Here is an 18,559-nt window from a genome sequence, read left to right as displayed (position 1 = left end):
TTATTTTCATAATTAGCTAACAGCTTGTCCAATATATATAACAGTGAATAATCAGTGAACCACAACCAGAAATGTTGCCAGTGACCTTACTTCTGATTATGGTCTCATTGTTTTACCACAGTACTCCCAGAAGACTGCATTTTTGGAGTTAAAAGCTTTCAAGAAATAAATGGATTACTAGTTGTCAGCAAGTAGGTACTTCTGTTTTACAACAAGATTTAGAAATATATTGATAGCATTTGTCTTGAATTTCATAGAAAATAATCATCGAACACTTGGCAATGTTTTTTACTTTACTCCTGGGAAAGAGAGGCTGCACATTAAAGAAAGAAATGCAGGAGTGTTATTTTCTACCCACCTTCTTTTGCCATTCGAAAAGCTTTTATTAGAGTTTTGATGGCCTCTTGGTGTTCTTTATTTTGTAGCATTTTGTCTGCTAGTAATGTGTAAATCCTCCAGAGATGCTCACAGGCTAGTGTATTAAGAGTCCGACCTGCCTCATCTTTCCATATCCGCCCCACTGTCAAGTGATAAAATGCTTCATAATGTTCTGCAGCTTTCAGGAACTGACCTGAAGAACACAAGTCAGTCATAATTATGAGACATGTACTTTACAAAATATTCTGAAAAACTCACCATCAGATAATCCCCACAGAATATTATGCACTGATTAAAAGTGTGGTATTTTCAGAGGTGGGATCCAGCAGGTTCTCTCCAGTTCCCGAGGGTGGGTTGCTAATTATTTGTGTGTGCCGAGAGGGGGTTACTAACTGGGTCTGCTTTTCCGTTAGAAATTCCATTAGGTCCCAAAATCATCAAGTCCTGTTGTTTCCTATGTGGCTGGTTAGCGAAGGTAGAAAACAGGATCATTCTCCCTGTTGGGCTGTTTTAAAAACATGTTTTAGAAATAGGGTAAAGTTCCTTGTTTAAGGAAAGTCTCCTCCTTTTGATTTCTAGAAACAAAATTAAGTCTTTGAAAGTATTAAGTATTTGACAGGCAGTCAATTAGAGGAGAAGTAGTTGTTTCTGTTGGCAGTAGACGATAGGACTTGCTATCATGAGTTTAAGTTATGGACAGAAGGATACCAGCTGGAAATTAGGAACTTTTTTTTTACAGTAAGAGGTTTTTTACAGTAACAGAGAAATTATTAATGCCCCGCCCCCAGAATGCCTGGCCACGCCCCCGTCATGCCCCACCCAGTCCCATTAGCGCTACACCACTGTTTGAATCCCACCACCAAGGGAACCTGTTACTAAAATTTTTGGATCCCACCACTGGGTATTTTATAATAAAACAGTAGAAGTTATGAAAAACCGAAAATATTTCAAAAGCCTATTCCCAAAACATAAGGAAGAGGCATGCTCATAGCCACTCTAGAGGAACATTATATAAAACAGGACATTTGGTTTGTAGATATGCTGGCATTAATAGTTTGGACTGGCAGGTGACAGTTATAGAAATTGCAAATAAAAATTATTTCTGGGACAGATACATTATTCCAAATATTATCTAAATAAATAATGAAATTCATATTTCTCTAAAAATCTAAAGCTAAAAACCAACCTATACATCATTAATCATCAGTCTTTGGAATGCCTTTGCTCTTGGGGTTGACCAAGCAGTTCCGTACTAATCATCTATGCACAAGACCAAAACATTTTTATTCACCAAGGTTTTTAATGGACGTTTTACCTCATTCTTTTTCAGGTTGTTACTTTGTGGCCTGCATACTGCTGTCTTTATAACTATTACTGCCTTGACCACCTGGTTCTTCATTGGGCTTTTACCAGCAACTTCTTGGCCAGTTTTCAATTGTTTTTATTTACAGTTGTATGGTTTATGCATTAAGAATATAAGAAGAATCCTCATAGATTAGACTAGTGGTGTAATGGTGAAAGCAACAAACTCCAATCTGGAGAGCCAGGTTTGATTCTTCCCTCCTTCACATGAAGTCTTCTGGATAACCTTGGCTAGTCACAGTTCTCTCAAACTTCTCTCAGCCAACCTGTCCATCTAGTCCAGGATCTATCTCTCAGCCAACAAGGTGCCCGTTGTGGGAGTAGAAGAGAAGGCGATTCTATGCCTCTGACACTTCTTATGGCAAAGCAGGATATAAAAACCATCTCTTCTTCCTCCATCTAGTCCAGCATCTATCTAGTCACCAACCATTTCCTCTGGAGGTCCAATAATAGGACATAAACGCTGAGGCCTTCCCCTGATTTTGCCTTCCTGCAGTTTTATTTTGAGGTTTACTGCCTCTGAATGCAGTGGTTCTCTTTAGTCAGCAGGACTGGTAGCCACTGATAGAACTATTCTCCATCAATCCATCTAACCCCCTTTTAAAGTTATATATGACTGAGGCCATCACTACCCCTTCTGGCACTGAATTCCAGATATTAATCATTCCAAGTATAAAGAAGTATTTCTTTATACTTTTAATATCATTTAAAGTGTAAAGATACTTTTAAAATCATTTAAAGTGTAAAGAAGTATTTCTTCTGTCCATCCTGAATCTATTTACCTGGATGCCCTCAAGTTCTAGTATTTTGGGAGAGGGAAAAGAAGTTCTCTTTGTCAACTGCCTCTAACAGGTCGATAATTTTCTAAACCTCTATCATGTTCTCTCTTGGTTGTCTCTTTTCTAAATTGAAGTCTCAGATGCTTCAGTCTTTTTAGGCGACTGGAGTCCCTTCTTTATGAAGGAAGACTGCCCAAAATTTATCTAAGTGGTTTGTGTTCCTGGAGAAGTCCTTCAAATTAATGAATTACATTGTGTGCACATTTCCATATGATACTAGAGACAAATGCACTTTAAAGAATTATATTCTATCCTGTTCTTTATCCAAGAAACTCAGAGTGGTTTTTTTCCTCCTACTCTACTTTATTCTCACTACTCCACTTTGTTGGATTAGATTGAGAGTAGATATTTACAGCTGAGCAGGGATTTGAACTTTAGTCCCCTTAATTCTAGTTCAATCATTTCATCATATTGGCTCTGAATTTAACCTGCAAGGGCTCTAAATAGACAACACTATATAACTATTTTCTCTATATAGTTTTCCTTATCAAAATTGCAGCTTCCGGTAGTAATACAGAAACTAAAGGGACTCAAATTAGTGGGAAATATATTAGTCACCAAATTCCATTCCTAAAAAAACAACAACAGAATTTCTATTAAGTAATAAAGCAAATAAGACCTTATAAAATTTATCCCTTTAGTATCTGCTTCTTAAAAGAGAATTCTTTTGAGAATAGCAGTATTTGTTTAAACCAGTAAATAAGCGGCCGCGAAATTACCGCGGTCGCCATTGCTGCTGGGGAAGGGACAGCCTCCCACGGGCGGCCGCCTTCCCGGCTGCCTCGCGAGTTCCCTCTGCTCGCGAGGCTTTGGTTCTTCTTGGCGCCCTGCAATGACGCGGGGCGCCCTGACGTCATCTGGGAGGAGGGCCGGGCAGCCTATTTAAGGCTAGGCCCGGCTTTGCCATTTGCTGGAGCACGCGAGTCTCCCACCCACCCTCCCTGTATTTGTTATTTGTTAATGCATGTTTGTTTTGTTAAGGGCTGGCGGATTGCGCATGGGGGACTGATCTTTAGTTTAGGGTCAGCGGGTGAAATACCCGCTTTATCGGAACCTCCTTATGAGGTTTGGGGTGCAGCAAGCCAAAGGGTAACCTGCCCAGACGTGGGCTTATATGGCTTGCGCCCCTGGCAGCAGTGGAGTCTTCAGGAAGTGGCAACCGCCCATCTGGAATCTCACAGCTGCTCCAGGGGGCATTAATTTTTCAGCAGCAAGCGTGCTGTAGAAAAATTTAGGTGTCTGGGGGACAGCACTCGGGCTGCCCAGCACACAGATCAGACCCCCATGCTGCGCCATACGCTTTGTTTGCCTTGAACCAATTTTGTTAAATAAAACGGCTATGGCCAACTTTTTACCACACAAGAAACGCATGTTGTACTCAATTTATTGTAAGTTCTGGAGGGTTCTTAGCTACTTCCCTCAGACAGCAATATATGCCTTCAAAATGTAGTTGGTGAAGAAAGCAACTTCTAAAGGACACCTTTTAAACTGTTAACACTGCAGAAGTTCCAAGAAAAGTAACAAATAAGAAAGCAGGAACATTTTAAAAACCTGCTTATTTAAAAGTTATCAACTGATGGAGGAATAAACAGTCCTGCACAGAACAGCTACATTTTCAAAATCAATCATCATGAATTCCTTACAGGCAAAAAACTATGGGTAAAAAAATCCAAGACATCAAACAGAGTGTGTTCGTGGAAGGGATTCTTACCACCCTATCCTAGTGCCCCTGAAAAGCCAGTCCTGATGGGTCTCTTGGGCGGAGGGGATGAAGAATAGAGAATCTACTGAAATCACTCCTTCACATGCACAAGTGATGCAAACTTCATGAAGTGAGTGAAAGATAATGGCTGCAATTTTCATCTGGGTTTGCCTACAGTTTCTAAGCAACCTGGTACTGTGATTCATGTATCTTCATCTTATTTAGTTGTACACTGGGGTTTGCTGAAAAAGCAAATAAATGCATAAAACATTAAGAAAAATATTGTTAGTAATGGCAAACAGTGGAGGTGCACGTCCAAAGTATCTCTATCTATTCTGACATCAAAACAATTCCATTCCGCATAGGCTGTTTCTGCACAACAGCAATAAAACGTCCTGAGGAGAGAAACAGAAGCGTTTGGGGGAAGATGTTCTGCATAGCTTCCCCCCCCCAAAAAAAATGTTTTGAAAACATTTTATTTCAGCCCAAAACTATTTTATTTGGAAATTCTAAACTAGTGCTCTTCCTTCCTGAAATGTCTTCAATACATTTCCTGCTTGCTGTGCAGAGATCAAGAAACATTTAATTTCTCCCACCCGATTTTGAAGATCTCACTTTCATTTGTCCTCCCCTTGCCTGCTGCCATTTTCTGCCACTTCTCTGTGCTGTCCTTTTGCTGAAGTGTCCTATGGACATTTTCTCATCTAGCATCAAGGCTGCCCACCATTTCTGTCATTGCAGTGCACTAATAAACTCAGTATTGCCTGTAGATTATACAAACGAATAATTTTTCCATCTTAAAAATTTTTCTGTGAGGCATCCTTGAAGCTTCATAGCCACGATATGAGAATTGGCAAGGCTGGACAGATTTAAAGTCTCTGTAGCTTCAAAGATATTTCAGCATCTTCTTTTTAAAACCGAAAGACACCAAAACAGTTCTTTTCAATATGCTTGCAAAATGTTTTAAATGTTGTGCAGAAACAGCCAGTCTCCAAAAATAAAATGCGTTCTTGGCTGCTCACTGGGCGTAAATATGGCTTAAATGAAAATATGGGTTTTCAGGGCTGCATATGGTGATTCACTTCAGCAAATTCATGTTAAAACTCAGATTTCATTTGAGGGTCAGTCACTTTAAAATGTTAAACTAGAAACTAATCTTGTCGCTTCCTCATACGGCCACGGTAAGGGTTGGAGTAGTACATGGCCGACCCTCTGACTTCCGTTAAGCTAAGCTGCGCTGTATGTCAGGTCGACCTACCCTCTCGGCCCTCCGACATCGCCCGAGGCCAGGACATACCATGCCCTGGCGCGACTGTCTCGAGTCGCCAGGGCAGAGAGATCCCAGGCCACCGGCGGCAGGGCCGGAGAGCAGGTAGGTCGACCTGACACGGGGGGAGGGAAGGCGAAGTTCGCACAGCAGCGGCTTCAAGCCGCTGTTTTCCATAAACCTCACTTGGGAGGCGAGGTAGGAAAACGGCAGCTTCGCACCGCTCGGTGCGAACAGCTCCCTGGGGACGGCGTTTTTGCCGTCCCCAGGGCGCCGTATTTGGCCCGTGCGGAAAGGGCCCTTGAGCTGAGAGTTCTTATAACTCTGAGAGCCATTAGAGAACAAACTACAAAGCATAAAAGTGCAGGGACAATTATTCTGAAGAAAAGAGTGCCAAGATAATTAACAAGGCTGTAGAAAAACACCAGGATAAAAAAGCTGGGCAATTAACACATGAGAACAGATGCTAAGTAACAGCTAGAAAGATTTAGAGCACAATCCTAACCACCATGATGGGTGGAGCCAGCCCAGCAAAGGCTCACTGCCTCACTGCCTCCAAAGGGACGTTTGGGCAGCACAGCAAAGAGGGAAACTTTGAAATCTCTCCCACTGGTCAAATTGCCCCATTGACATGAATAGCTTATGCCACACAAAAGTGTGGTGTAAGACTGAAAGCCTGGGGGTTGGGGTTCCCAGTCTGGAATGCCAATGGAAGCCAACTAATGTTGGTTCCGCCCCTGGGAATGCCCTGGCATGCCCTCCCCCCATGCTTTAAGTTTCTTTAGTTTTAAGTTTCTTACAGTGCAATCTTACGTATGTGTGTATACTCAGAAATAAATTCTATGGAATTTAATGGGACTTCACTTATTCCCTAGTAAGTCTGCTTGGGAATGTTGCCTTACAGTGCTGTGCTAAGCAGAGTTATACCCTTCTAAGTCAATGGACTTGAACGGATATAACTCTGCTTAGGATGGCACTGTTAATTCCCCATATCGTCTCTGCTATGTCAAAGGCATACTCATATGATTAGTAACTGAGTGAGGTAGTCACAATTAATGGCAGCAGAAACATCATTTGTCTGCTGGGAAAAGGCGCATACAATCATGGGTGCCCCAGCAGCCAAACAACTTGATCATCACATAATATACTTACTAATCCAAGGAGACATTTGAGGATGTCAAGATGTCTGAGAGTATGAGAAAATTCATCCATAATCTCAGATGTTGCTTCTGGCCTTTTGAATCATCTGATTCACACATTACATCTGGCCAAGTGAGTAGGCACTTGGGGATGATTGGAACAACTTGAGAGAATGAGGCAGTCATGTAATATCTGAATCAGATCCCTGAAAAATATAAGCACGGCGAAATGGGAAAATGAGAGAATATGGAAGTTTTGAACCTGCTGCTGTGACTTTGCCTGTCTCTCCACTATTCATTTCTACAGCAAACAATAACATCTTTCTCATAAACTTGGGACACCCAAAAGAGCTCAGGAAAATTGAGTTTTCGCAGTATCACAAGCTCACTGTACCATTTTTAGATTAAAATTTAAAATTCAGAATTGATTTGTACTAAATTAGAAAAGCTAATTGAAATGTTAAATATCATTACTGCTATTGCTTTACTAGTTTCTACTGCTACTAATGATGAGCTTAAGCATCAGATTTAATGAAATAGTGGGAAAAGACTGAAGAGTATGAAGAAGCAAAAGCTTCAGGGTACCCAAAATCCAAAATATATTGTTCTACATTTTCAAAACCAACATTTAAAAGTGAATTATTTGAAGAGAAAATTTGGGGTGCAACAAAAACGCCATATCTCCCAAACATCTGAGCAACAAACAAATACAAAATTAGAAGCACTTAAGCACAATCACTTCTCCATACATAAGCCTTTGTTGGATAGTGGCTTCACTGCATAAAGAAAATCTGGAAAAAAAATACTTTAATACCTACACATAAATGCTATTCACGCTGTCATTTAAAAAGGATATGGTTATGCAGTTTTCCCAAACACAAATTTCCAAAATTGCACTAATGTAACATAAATTTCAATTTTTTTAAAAAATAGCAGCACTTCTTATACAACAACAGCTAAATGAGTCGACAACGAAAGCTAAAACACTGCTAAAAATAGTCAGAATTTAACCGGGCCCCAGGATACAACATTAAATTAACAATCAGTAATCAATTATTTTTAATAGCTGAAATGACGTATAACCACGTGTTTCTTTCAATAGGGGGTCCTATTCCAAACAATTATATTAATGCAAACATACCACATTAAAATGAATTAAATATCATAAATCATTCATTTTTCATAGAAACTAGAAACATGAGTACAAAAGATTTCTGCTAGTCTCTTAAATAAGGGTATAGTTTGAACAACAATCTAACCAAGTCGATAGAAAAACATCCTTCCTGGTAGGTGGATCTGGGGTATGTGTTTAAAAGTTTGCATGCTATAAATAGAACACACAATCCACACATATATGTCTGATTTTAAAAAAACACTATACTTTTTTACACGGGTTATTCAACCTACAGAACAACCTCAAGAGTGTATATTATATTAAGAAATATCTTTTGCAAATATGATCTGGAAAAAGAGAATGTAGAAGACCTCTAACATTTTTGCACTGTTTTTGAACAGAAAGATTGACTAGATATTAACACAAATGGGTTTAAATGCGAAGCTGCCATAAAAGCAGGCACATAAATGTAATTCTCCCAGACGCTATTTTGATGCACATTTTTGATTCCATGAATATTTTATGAAATGGCCCAAACTAAAGCCATATAACATTCCTGCATTACTGATGCTTGCGCCCGTAAGCTACAAACATTAGAGGCATGATTGAATGCATTAAAATGAACTCATTCAGCAGCACATTGATTACCTGAAGGCAGGGGAAGCAAAAGAAGAGTTACTCCACTTAAGAAAACAGTACACAAATTTGAAGTTTCCAATACAGAAAAATAAAGAGAGGTGGACTGCATTAATGTTATATTAAATAAGCAAATAAATGCAAACATGTCTTAAGTCTGTATGATACAATCTGACATTAATTAGCTTGGCTATTAATTAGGTTCAAAGATCGCTTCGAGTATTATTCAGGTAATTTAAAATGTCGCAATCTGCAAGATACACTGACTGACCTGTTCTAGCTCCATGTCTCAGCAATACTGAGAGCAACTAATTATTTCCTTCTCTACTAGACTTTACATTTTGCAATGAAAGTAAAATAGCTAAAAACAATGGCATAAAAATCTGAGAAGAATAACAGGCACATTTGTCCAGCAGCTCTCCTATAACCAGGAAGCACATTTAATGTTATATTGTCAGCACTGTATAGGAACCTTGCAGAAACACTTCTTGTGCACTATTTATTACAATTAAACCTAGAACTACTAGAATCCTGTGGTATAAATTACTGCACAGTAGATACAATGTGTTCAGAATCAATATTCAATAGTAACAAAGAAATATTACCATTAACTGATAAAGTCTTGAATTCAAGTAAACTGGCTAAAGGATTTATATTCAATTTAGTCACATGCACAATTAGTGCTATTAAAAAAAGTTCTTGCCAACAATTTTTTATGGTTATGCTAATAACCAAGTCCTTTCCAAACAGACTCAACTTCATATTTCCTGCCATGGCAATAAAACGTCATATTGAATTGGCAGACTAAATAACATTAACAAAAAACTCATATTGACAAAATCAAGACCATACATAGTTTGTACCTTCCAAATGGATTAAATCAAAACACATGAAAAGAATTTTATGAAACTATTAAGAAATACAAGGGAAGAGAAATTAGCTTTGTGCAAGCTGCAGTCTAAACAGAAGACCAATCATCTGGACTACAAATAATGTAAATAAATAAAGTAATAAATAATGTGGCAAATAATGAGGAAGTGAATAATGAGGAAGCGCTGGGTGGGCATGTAGCCTGGGACAAGGCTAGTCTTCTCTGGGCAGGATGCTGCTAAGAGTGAGATGCCAGAATGCCTATTGTAATTCAGAAATACTACCACCGAAAACTGAAGAAAGCAACATAATCCAATTCAGCAAAGTTAAATCCTTGTGAATTAACAGGGAGAGATTTAACCATGTACATGCTCCACTACCAGTCGCATAGCTACCACAGGGCGGGGACGCACCACACCCTTGGGGGTGCACGCCATTAGGGTCATGTGGGGGATAAAATTTCCCCCCACACCCCTCCCACTTCCCTCCTTGCCCCACCTGACCTGGCAGAAGCTGCTGCTGGACCAGCTTCACTGGGCCAGGCCCAGCGGAGGCCATTGCTGGGTGATCCTGCTCAACCCTGCTCCACCAGTCAAGCCCCGGGGCCCAGAGGAACCTGGTGGGGCTGGGCCGGCCGGCTGCCCAGCCATGCTTCTTTTTCAGCTGGCTGCTCTTTGCAGCTGGCTGAACTAAGATAAGTGGGGGTGGGGTGGACATGGTGGGGGGCCCGTGGGGGCAGGGCCCTGGCACCATTTCCCCCCATGCCACTGTCCACTACAGATTTATGGACAAGCTTAAAAGTGGTTATCTTTGGTCAGATTGTGCCATAGTTTGTATTTATCTATAATGATTAATATTACAATCCTAGAAACATTAGCAATTTACAGTAAAGTTTTTCTACAGACAATAATTGTGTATGTACTCTGCAGCAGTCCCACTGAAAAGGCCTTCTCTAGAGCAAGGATTTGCCCACTGCTGCCAATCAAATTTGCCTTGCCAAAGGTTTATTCTGTATAACAGGAACTGCAGGTTCTAATGGAGGATTCCAAGGCCTTGTGAAGCTTTGAAGCACAAGAAAAAAAATCAGTTCGGGATGTTTTGAATGAAACTTCATGATCTCCGTACAACTCATTAAGCAGTAAATAATTAAAATACCATGGAAATAGATAGGTAAAATACAAGCGGCAGTGTCAGTAACAGACTTAAAAGCGAAGAGTAGAGAAATGAATTTTAAAAAAGCAATGAAATAATTCATTTGAAGTTGTAATAAATTTCATTTGCAGACTTGTTTAAAGATATATTAGACTTTAGGGATGGAACCTAATTATGACCCAAATGGGCACCTGAACTTTTTAAAAAACAGAAATGTCTCTTTAGAAACAACTGCTGGAGAAACCCAAACTGCTTTCTTAACTCCTGCATGTTCAAAAAGAGACTTGGGAATTTAGCGTGAATGCAGTTGAGTGCAGTTGTATTGCAGCCCCCTCCCCAGTTTCCCTTGAACTTGTTCAAGTGTCCTGTCACCAAAGTGCCTCTTGAATTCAGCTGAGCTCAAAGCATGGCTTGGAGATATAATGGAGGCAAAAACAGATAAAACAAATTAGGTATGTATATGCAATATATGAGTGTACCATTTGAATTACAGGCTATATTTTTCCACTAAAAGTTCTCGGACTTTGGCTAGAGTTTAACCAGACAAATATTTGGTTTAACAATGAATCTTTTCATTTTAAATATTATTTACATATTAACATGCATGCTGCAGTTGGAGTATCTAATAACATGTTTGTAAATAGTCAATATAATAATAAAGATAAGATGTCAATACAATGAGTGAAGGTTTTCCAGTAACACTGGACAGAAACAGACTATGGGTTGGATCCAGACTAGCAATTGATGCTTCTCCCACCATACCTCTGCAGATAGCTCTCCTGTCAGTTCTCAGGGGACTGTGACCCTGAGGAACAGCATTTCAAGTATATCAGGGAGCTGCAATGGGGGAGGGGAAGGAAAGACCCTTTCAGCACCATAACGGTGTGTGGGTGCATTGGCATAAACAATGCCGACGCACACCCCCCCCCCCGGACCGTTCGCATGGACGGTCCTTGGAGTGCGGCAGGCAGCGGCGCAGCCTTCACACAGGCTGCACCATCGCCGATGCCTACCTTGTCTCCTGGCTTCCAGCTCGTCGCAGAACCCAGGGGATGCACCCCGGCAGCCTGGAGCGACGGCTCTGGAGTCGCAGGCCAGGGGGGCGTGTCCCCTGGCGTCTGTGACAAGCCGGAAGCCAGGAGACAAGGTAGGCGTTCGGGAAAGGGGGAGAAATGACCCCTTCCAGCTGCTGCCGTTCGCACGGTAGTGGTTGGAAGCCGGTGTTTCAGAAATAAACAGTGGCTTCGCGCCGCTCAGGGGTTGCGAGGCCGCTGCTGCTGCAGGGATGCTGTTTTTAGCGTCTCTGGGACGCTGTATTCCGCCCATGCGGAATCTGGAAATGAGATATGAGTGATGTATTGAACCTTAAGTCAATAAACGGACTCTGTAGGGTTGGTCAGTAGCATTTATTGATGAGGAATCGAAGCACCAAAGCTTGGCTAAGCCAGTTGTGACAAACCTGGCCTTTGCCATCCCCTTTATCCCCCATCTAGTCCCACCCTCACATTTCCAAGAAATTGTGAAAAACAGTCCCTAGAGCTGAGGCACCCCAAGGTTGGCAGCAGTTAGTAGGGAGAGCCAGCTGACTTCCAGCCCCCACAAAACAATGGATACAATTCCATTTCTCATGGGATCAGGGTGTCGGGGAAAGCTTCAATATCTACAAAGCGTGGGAAGCCATAAAGTAAAGATCAAGGAAAGAATGTCCCAGATGGCAGTGGTAACATATAGCAGGCTGGTTGCATATATCTTTTAGCATCATTAATTTGTAGCATTAAGCAGTTACAATGAGGTAGGAATGCATCTCAATCACATAGCTACAAACCTCCTGACAATATGAAAGTTAGAGAAGTGAGGGAGAAGAGAAAGAAAGACCTTGAAAAGCAAGAAGCCACTTTTTTTGCCTTGAACTGCAACAACTTGCCCACAAACTACTCTTTTTGCTCACAAAGAAAGAAGGCAGGGATATGTTTGTTCTGGACTTCTGGAAAATAGAGATAAAATGCATGGCACCCACACACCAACATCTGGGCTGCCTCCACCTCTTCCACCTTCCCTTGAGATGATCGCAGGAAGACCACTGATGTTATAGAGAAAGAATTCCTCTAAGAGCAGAGCTAGTTTGTCTCCTGAACAAAGTGGGTATAGCTGAGAGAAATGACTTCGAATTCTGACAGAGAGGGGCCATTCTTTAGTCAGAAGGGGAATTTATGCTGTGTGTGTGAAAATAATTCCCATCCCTAGTTGTTTAGAAGGATTTATTTCAAATACTATTAAGTAATCCTAAAGTCTAGGAAGTTTGAAGGGAAAGTGAGTTGTAAGAATACTCCCTTCTTTATAGTTTACAAGCAACAGAGTTAACACATGCGAGCTTGTGAAACATCTTGAATTCCTATCATATTTTAAAGCATTCATAACCCTATGACCAACTGAAATCTTAACATGTGCTGAACTTTGAAAACAACTTCATGCTTGTATATAAAACTGCTTCTTTCCACATTACCAATATTCTCTCCTATCCTAATCCCCTGAAATGTTTAATAAAATTTTATTTATTTATTAATTAAACTTTGAAAAAAGTTTCTTGTGTGGTTATCTGAGGTAAAACTGAGGGGGGATCACTTCTGTTCCCTAAGTTGATTCAGATATACATTTATTTTAAAGAGGCACAGGGTGGGACAACTAAAAATATTACCAGAAATATTGATCAGAAGAAAAGAAGATCTTAGAAGACTTAGGGAACATTTTTTTTTGCCTTTGGGAATAAGGGAGATGGGAGTTATACCCCTAGTGGCCCTTGCCTTCACAGTGTGTCACTCTCATATTTATACACATGATTCTGCATGCTGTTTGTAATTAATATATTTTAACTAAGTACAATTTTGTTGATTCTCAGTGTCCATCCTTGATTTTACTGATCACAAGAAGTTAAACCCCTCTAGGGTATTTGTACCCCTTATAACAAGCATCAGAGCATACCCAAGTACTGGCTTAGCATGGATTTCTGTACATGCTGCCAAAATGAAAATTTTGCTCACTGAAAGTACTTGTTTCCTTATCTTAAAAATGAAAACAAATATAATTTATAATATGAATAAAAAAGTGATAGATGACAAATCCTTTAAATCTGTTAGTGCTAATGAAGTTTAGCCCTTACACACCCATTTTAACATGGTTAAGATTAAAAGGATAACCAAATGTCTACATACTATTCTATCATGTCATGTAAAATCCCATTTGTAGATTTCAATATATTATTCATCTAAACTGGAGATACAAATAATCATTGCAGAATCAATTCAACCTAATAACTGTCAGTTCAATATCTGTAGCAATATATTATTTCAATGTAATAAGATTACATCCTTTATCTGAAAAAAAAAATCCTGTGCATGCATGGAGATGAACTGAATTATCTAATAAGTCTTTCAATCATGCTACTCCTTAGACTTATCATTCTGGATTTATGGGAGCTTCCCTCTGGCCATGAAATGGCAGGAAATGCACCAGAGTCAAAGACATTCCACATTAACATACTGTAGAAATTCTCACATTGACATCTCAAGTCAAACTTCATTGGCTAATTAAAATGGTTATATGTTTTACAGCACCTGGAAATATGGAACACACACAATGATACAGTAAAGGATGGGGTCTTGGTATCAAATTCAATTCTCAAACAAAGAATACAATTCTAAAATGGGTTTTCAACAGGGTATAGTATCTGACTTCATATAACACTAAAAACTGGCTAAAAAATGGTAGCCAGAATACCTTGAGTCTTAGTGAGAAAAATGGACTATCAATAACAAACAGATAAATATGGGGACAAAATTTTGCATTTGTACTTGCAAGATTATAGCAATAGATCAAATGCTTGAATATCCAAAACTATCTGAATACATTAAGCATCACCAAAAGTGCAGTGCTAGCTCTACAGTGAGGCCAACTCAGGTATATACCTCAACAATAAATTTAGGCTTAGGATGGCCAAGTCTTTCCTGCACATTGTCAGCCTTCTCTTCTGTCTCATGCACCTCTCACCTTAACAGCACAACATCTGCAGGAGTCAGATCAGTTAACCCTTCCTGCTCCTTCACAAACATTACAGTAAGCCATGTATGTTCAATAAGTATTCCCAAACTCTCAAGAAATTCCTCCCTCTCGAGAGAGTTGCACCACGATTTTGGTTGCCCTTATAACAAAGTAATCATGAAAGAAACAATTTTGTGAGAGTTTGGGAAACATGCAAGGCTTACTTCATTGTCTCTAAGAGCAACTTTTCCAGGCTGAACTTAGGTAAATGGGGTAGGCGCAGATGCGGGGGGGCATCATGGGGGAAGGGGGAGGGGAGGGGAGATTTTCCATCCCCAGGCATGCACCCGATGTGCGGTGTAACCCCCGTTCCCTTATAGCTTCGCCCCACTCCCAAACTCCATGTGGAGGTTGAGAGAGGGCCATCTGGACTAGGCCCGCCCCCAAACTCCCTATGGAATTTGCGTGTGGGATCAGCCATCCTAATTGGAGTGACCCATTTGCTGCTGACCTCAGCTCTCCCCAAGCCTTACTGAGGCCAGCAACAAACTGAGCAGTGAAGGCTGGCTGGCTCTAGTTTTACACTGTTGGCTCTGCCCCCAAGCTCCATCTGACCAGAGGTGGAGTTTGGGTGGCAGAGCCAACAGTAGCCAATCAGCCTTTGATGCTCAGTTTACTTCTGGCTCCGGCCACCAGCAAATGGGCCCCTCTGAACTCCCCATAATAATTGGGGTGGCTGGCCTTGCACTTGAACACCACATGGAGTTTGGGGCAGGGCAATCAGACTGGCAAATCTGGGGGGAGCACAGCACTTTGGGTGAGCCATGGGTGCTGCTTTAGCAAGTTACACCCCTGCTTCTATGGAGTTCCAATTTCCAAAAATTCTGAAGCCACAGGAAAAATAGAAATTTTTGGAAAAACTGAAATATATGCAATATTTACTTTTCTACAAAACCCAATCCCCTTTTATCAATTTAACATTCAATGCATCATTTATTATTAGTTACCATGTAAAATTGCATGATTGGCATATTTACGTAATGTTAAAATATAAATGTCATCATGTTGTATGCAAAAAAAACTGTAGGTATACCCAGTCCTTGAGAATGAGCTCCACACTGAGCTCTATGCCACAATAACACATGTTTATTCAATTTTTGCTATCTGAAAGCTAGGAAAAATGAAAGTTGAGAGTAGAATACAAATCGGAATTAAAAAAATGAAAGTTTCTGTTCAAATAATGTAACCAAAATAAAAAAAGGTAGGACTACCAGGCATGTTTGGATATTAAGTTAAGTTTTGTAACACTGAAAACATCAAAGTCTTTTAATATCATATTATCACTGAGAACATTATAGAATAGTAATTGTTGCCAAGCTTATTTACATTAAAATATTGTATATGTTCACATTATAAGAGGGCTTTTTCCTTAGCGCTAGAAAATTTGCAAACATTTTTCATGCTATATATTTGAAAAGAGTGATATACTGAGCAAGACAAAGTTTTTTCTCATGAAAAAGAAAATATTTCACATCTGTTTTTTTCCACGCTTCTTCAAATTTCCCAATTTTTCCATACAAAGAATGGAAAAAGTCTTCTTTCCCCACCCCCAGGTTTGACATTTGTACAACGGAAAGGCTTTGTAGTGGACAGGACTTAATGTGTCATGGTTGGCTCCATCTCATCTGGCAACCATTTTGAAACTTCCTCAGCCCATCAACCTGTGATAGAATTACAAAGGTGCCTGTAGGGTCAAAAAGGCTGGGGACCATGGGATTAGGAAGTTCCCCTCTTATTCAACCAAAATTTCAACTTTCAGATGTTTTGTAAAGAAATTTACCCCATCCATCCCCCAATGTATTCTATGCTCCACTTTTTAAAAAATGCCTATCGTTATGTATCCCTATATCAACCCACAAGAAAGCTTCATCCCTTAAATACTAAGGTTGTCTTGGCCATAGCCTTAAACTTAACTACAGTATATATATTTTTAAAAACAATCTCCCTCTTCCCTAGTAAGCCCACCCTAATGATAAATGTTTTTAGCATTTACTTTATGCTAAATTACTAAAAGATAAGAGGCTGAGGACTTAGTAATATTTAGATCTTTATCCCACAGAAGAAAGAAAAACTTTGATCACTGCTCATAAATTCATCCTTATGCGTCTCTATTTTCACCAAATAAAGGACATTCAAGGACTAAAATCAAATACCTTATAGTATCACAGATCTAGCAGCAGAAATCTATTTGGAGTCAGCAATATTACCCTAATAACAGGACCCTTTCATATATTCTGATCTGTCCTTTATTCCAATAATTGGACACACTCCAATAAGTTCTCTGCATTTTACCACCAAAATCTCCAATTTTGCTGCCGCAAGATGCCTTTTTGTTGACTATCATATCAAAATTGTACAACCATCCCTAACAGCATAGATTCATATAAGTCATGCAGATAACAAAGGGATACTCCCCAGGTATGAAAAAAAAATTACTGTGAAGCAACAACCAGCCAAATATGACAATCCTATGTTCCTGCCTGGTAGCAAAGGAAACTGGTTCACCCAGTGCCTGTGGGATGCAGAATTGGTTGAGTACTGCTCTCCTCTCTGACTCTGCTTCCTGAGGCAGACCATGGGTCACACCTAGGAGGGATGTGGTTAGGAATGAGATTCTGGAGAAGTGGAGACAAAGGCTGAGAGCAGAGAACAATGAAGCATGGCAGAAGAAAGGGAAAAGACAGTGTGGAAAGAGTAAGGGGGTGGACACTGAGATTAATAGCAACATAAAGAACAGATGAGACTAGGCCACTGGTGTAGTGAGGGGGAACAAGGGGGCTAGAGCCCCAGATGCCACTTCTTGGGGGACACTTCTTGCTGCACCCCCCCTACCGCAATTGCACCCCAATTCTATCTGGGGCCAGAGCGCAGTTAAAGGCCAACTACTCTCAAACTTCATGTGGATCTTGGGAAAGGGTCAGGTGGGCTGGCCTCACCCCCAAACTCCACATAGAATTTGAGTGTGGGGTCAGTTTAAAACTGCCCCCAACACTTGCTGAGGCCAGCAGCAAATTGAGCACAAAGCCAGTCCTACTCTATGTGTATACTGTTGACTCCAACTTGTAGGGGGGACTGGTGTGTGCTCAGCTTGATTCTGGCCTCAGTCAGGATCAAATGGACGTTGTGGAGATTGGGTGTGGTGGGCCTCACACCTGACCTCCACATGGAGATGGGGTGGGGCAAGCCTGACTGGCAGCACTCCAAACTTCCATGTGGAGGTTGGTGGTGGGAGCAGTTGGGCTTGTCCTGCCCCCATTTCCACGTGGAGATCTGACATGAGCCAGCTGGCTGGCCATACACCTGACCTCCACATGGAGATGGGAGGGGTGTGCTTGGCTGGTCCTGCTCCCAACCTACACATAAAGGTTGAGGGAGGAGCGAGCCCCAACTGCTGAGCTACAATTTTCTTGCAACCTTTGCTATAACTTCTGATACAGTGATATAAACTGTAAGTTACCTTGCTCCTCATAAACCAGGCCCATATTTGATTGTGCTTCAGCTTCTTTCCTTCCGCCATCAATTTTAATTAGTTGAGCAGTTTTGTAGCATTGTTCATAGAAGTAATTCCTCAACCATCTGTCTTCTGGTTTGTTGAAGCAATAGGCCAAACTGAGTTGGTTGACATACACTTCTTCATAGTATTCTTCAGTAAAAAGAAAATAATTTTATCTGAGAAATGCTAAAATATTTCCCAATAGTAAGTCTTATTTATAATTTTCTGTTAATCAAAGCTATGTAACATATGTAGGTAACATATATGTAAGATATGTTATATGTGTATATAATTATCTACATCCATACACGTATGCATAACGATTTTCAGAGGTATTTTGTTCATACTTCCTATGTTCCTTCCTACATGAAATTTCATTTCTTTATTCACTCACCTTGTTCATATTTCACCCTATTTGTTTTAGGAGGGAACTTGGAAAACCAGTTTTTGTACTGTGATATTTCCAAACTCATTTCAAATGTCCCTCTGTTAGGAATTTAACGAAATTTAGT

The 18,559-nt window shown here is 40.3% G+C and overlaps 1 protein-coding gene across 2 annotated transcripts in view; it reads right to left on the bottom strand.

Moving 5' to 3' along the window:
- TTC29 (tetratricopeptide repeat domain 29) overlaps nucleotides 1–18,559 on the bottom strand; it is a 143,087-nt gene that overhangs the window by 94,833 nt on the left and 29,695 nt on the right. For both annotated transcript variants that reach the window (XM_048508830.1, XM_048508831.1), the window contains exons 7-8: nucleotides 18,012–18,197; nucleotides 359–571 (exon numbers count right to left, since the gene is read on the bottom strand). In XM_048508830.1, coding sequence (XP_048364787.1) covers nucleotides 359–571; nucleotides 18,012–18,197 — 399 coding nt within the window. The remainder of the gene's footprint in view (nucleotides 1–358; nucleotides 572–18,011; nucleotides 18,198–18,559) is intronic.

This window comes from Sphaerodactylus townsendi, linkage group LG10, assembly GCF_021028975.2.
Source record: "Sphaerodactylus townsendi isolate TG3544 linkage group LG10, MPM_Stown_v2.3, whole genome shotgun sequence".
Lineage (NCBI taxonomy): Eukaryota > Metazoa > Chordata > Lepidosauria > Squamata > Sphaerodactylidae > Sphaerodactylus > Sphaerodactylus townsendi.
Note: the sequence above shows the minus strand (reverse complement) of the source record. Positions and strands in the feature narration are given on the sequence as shown.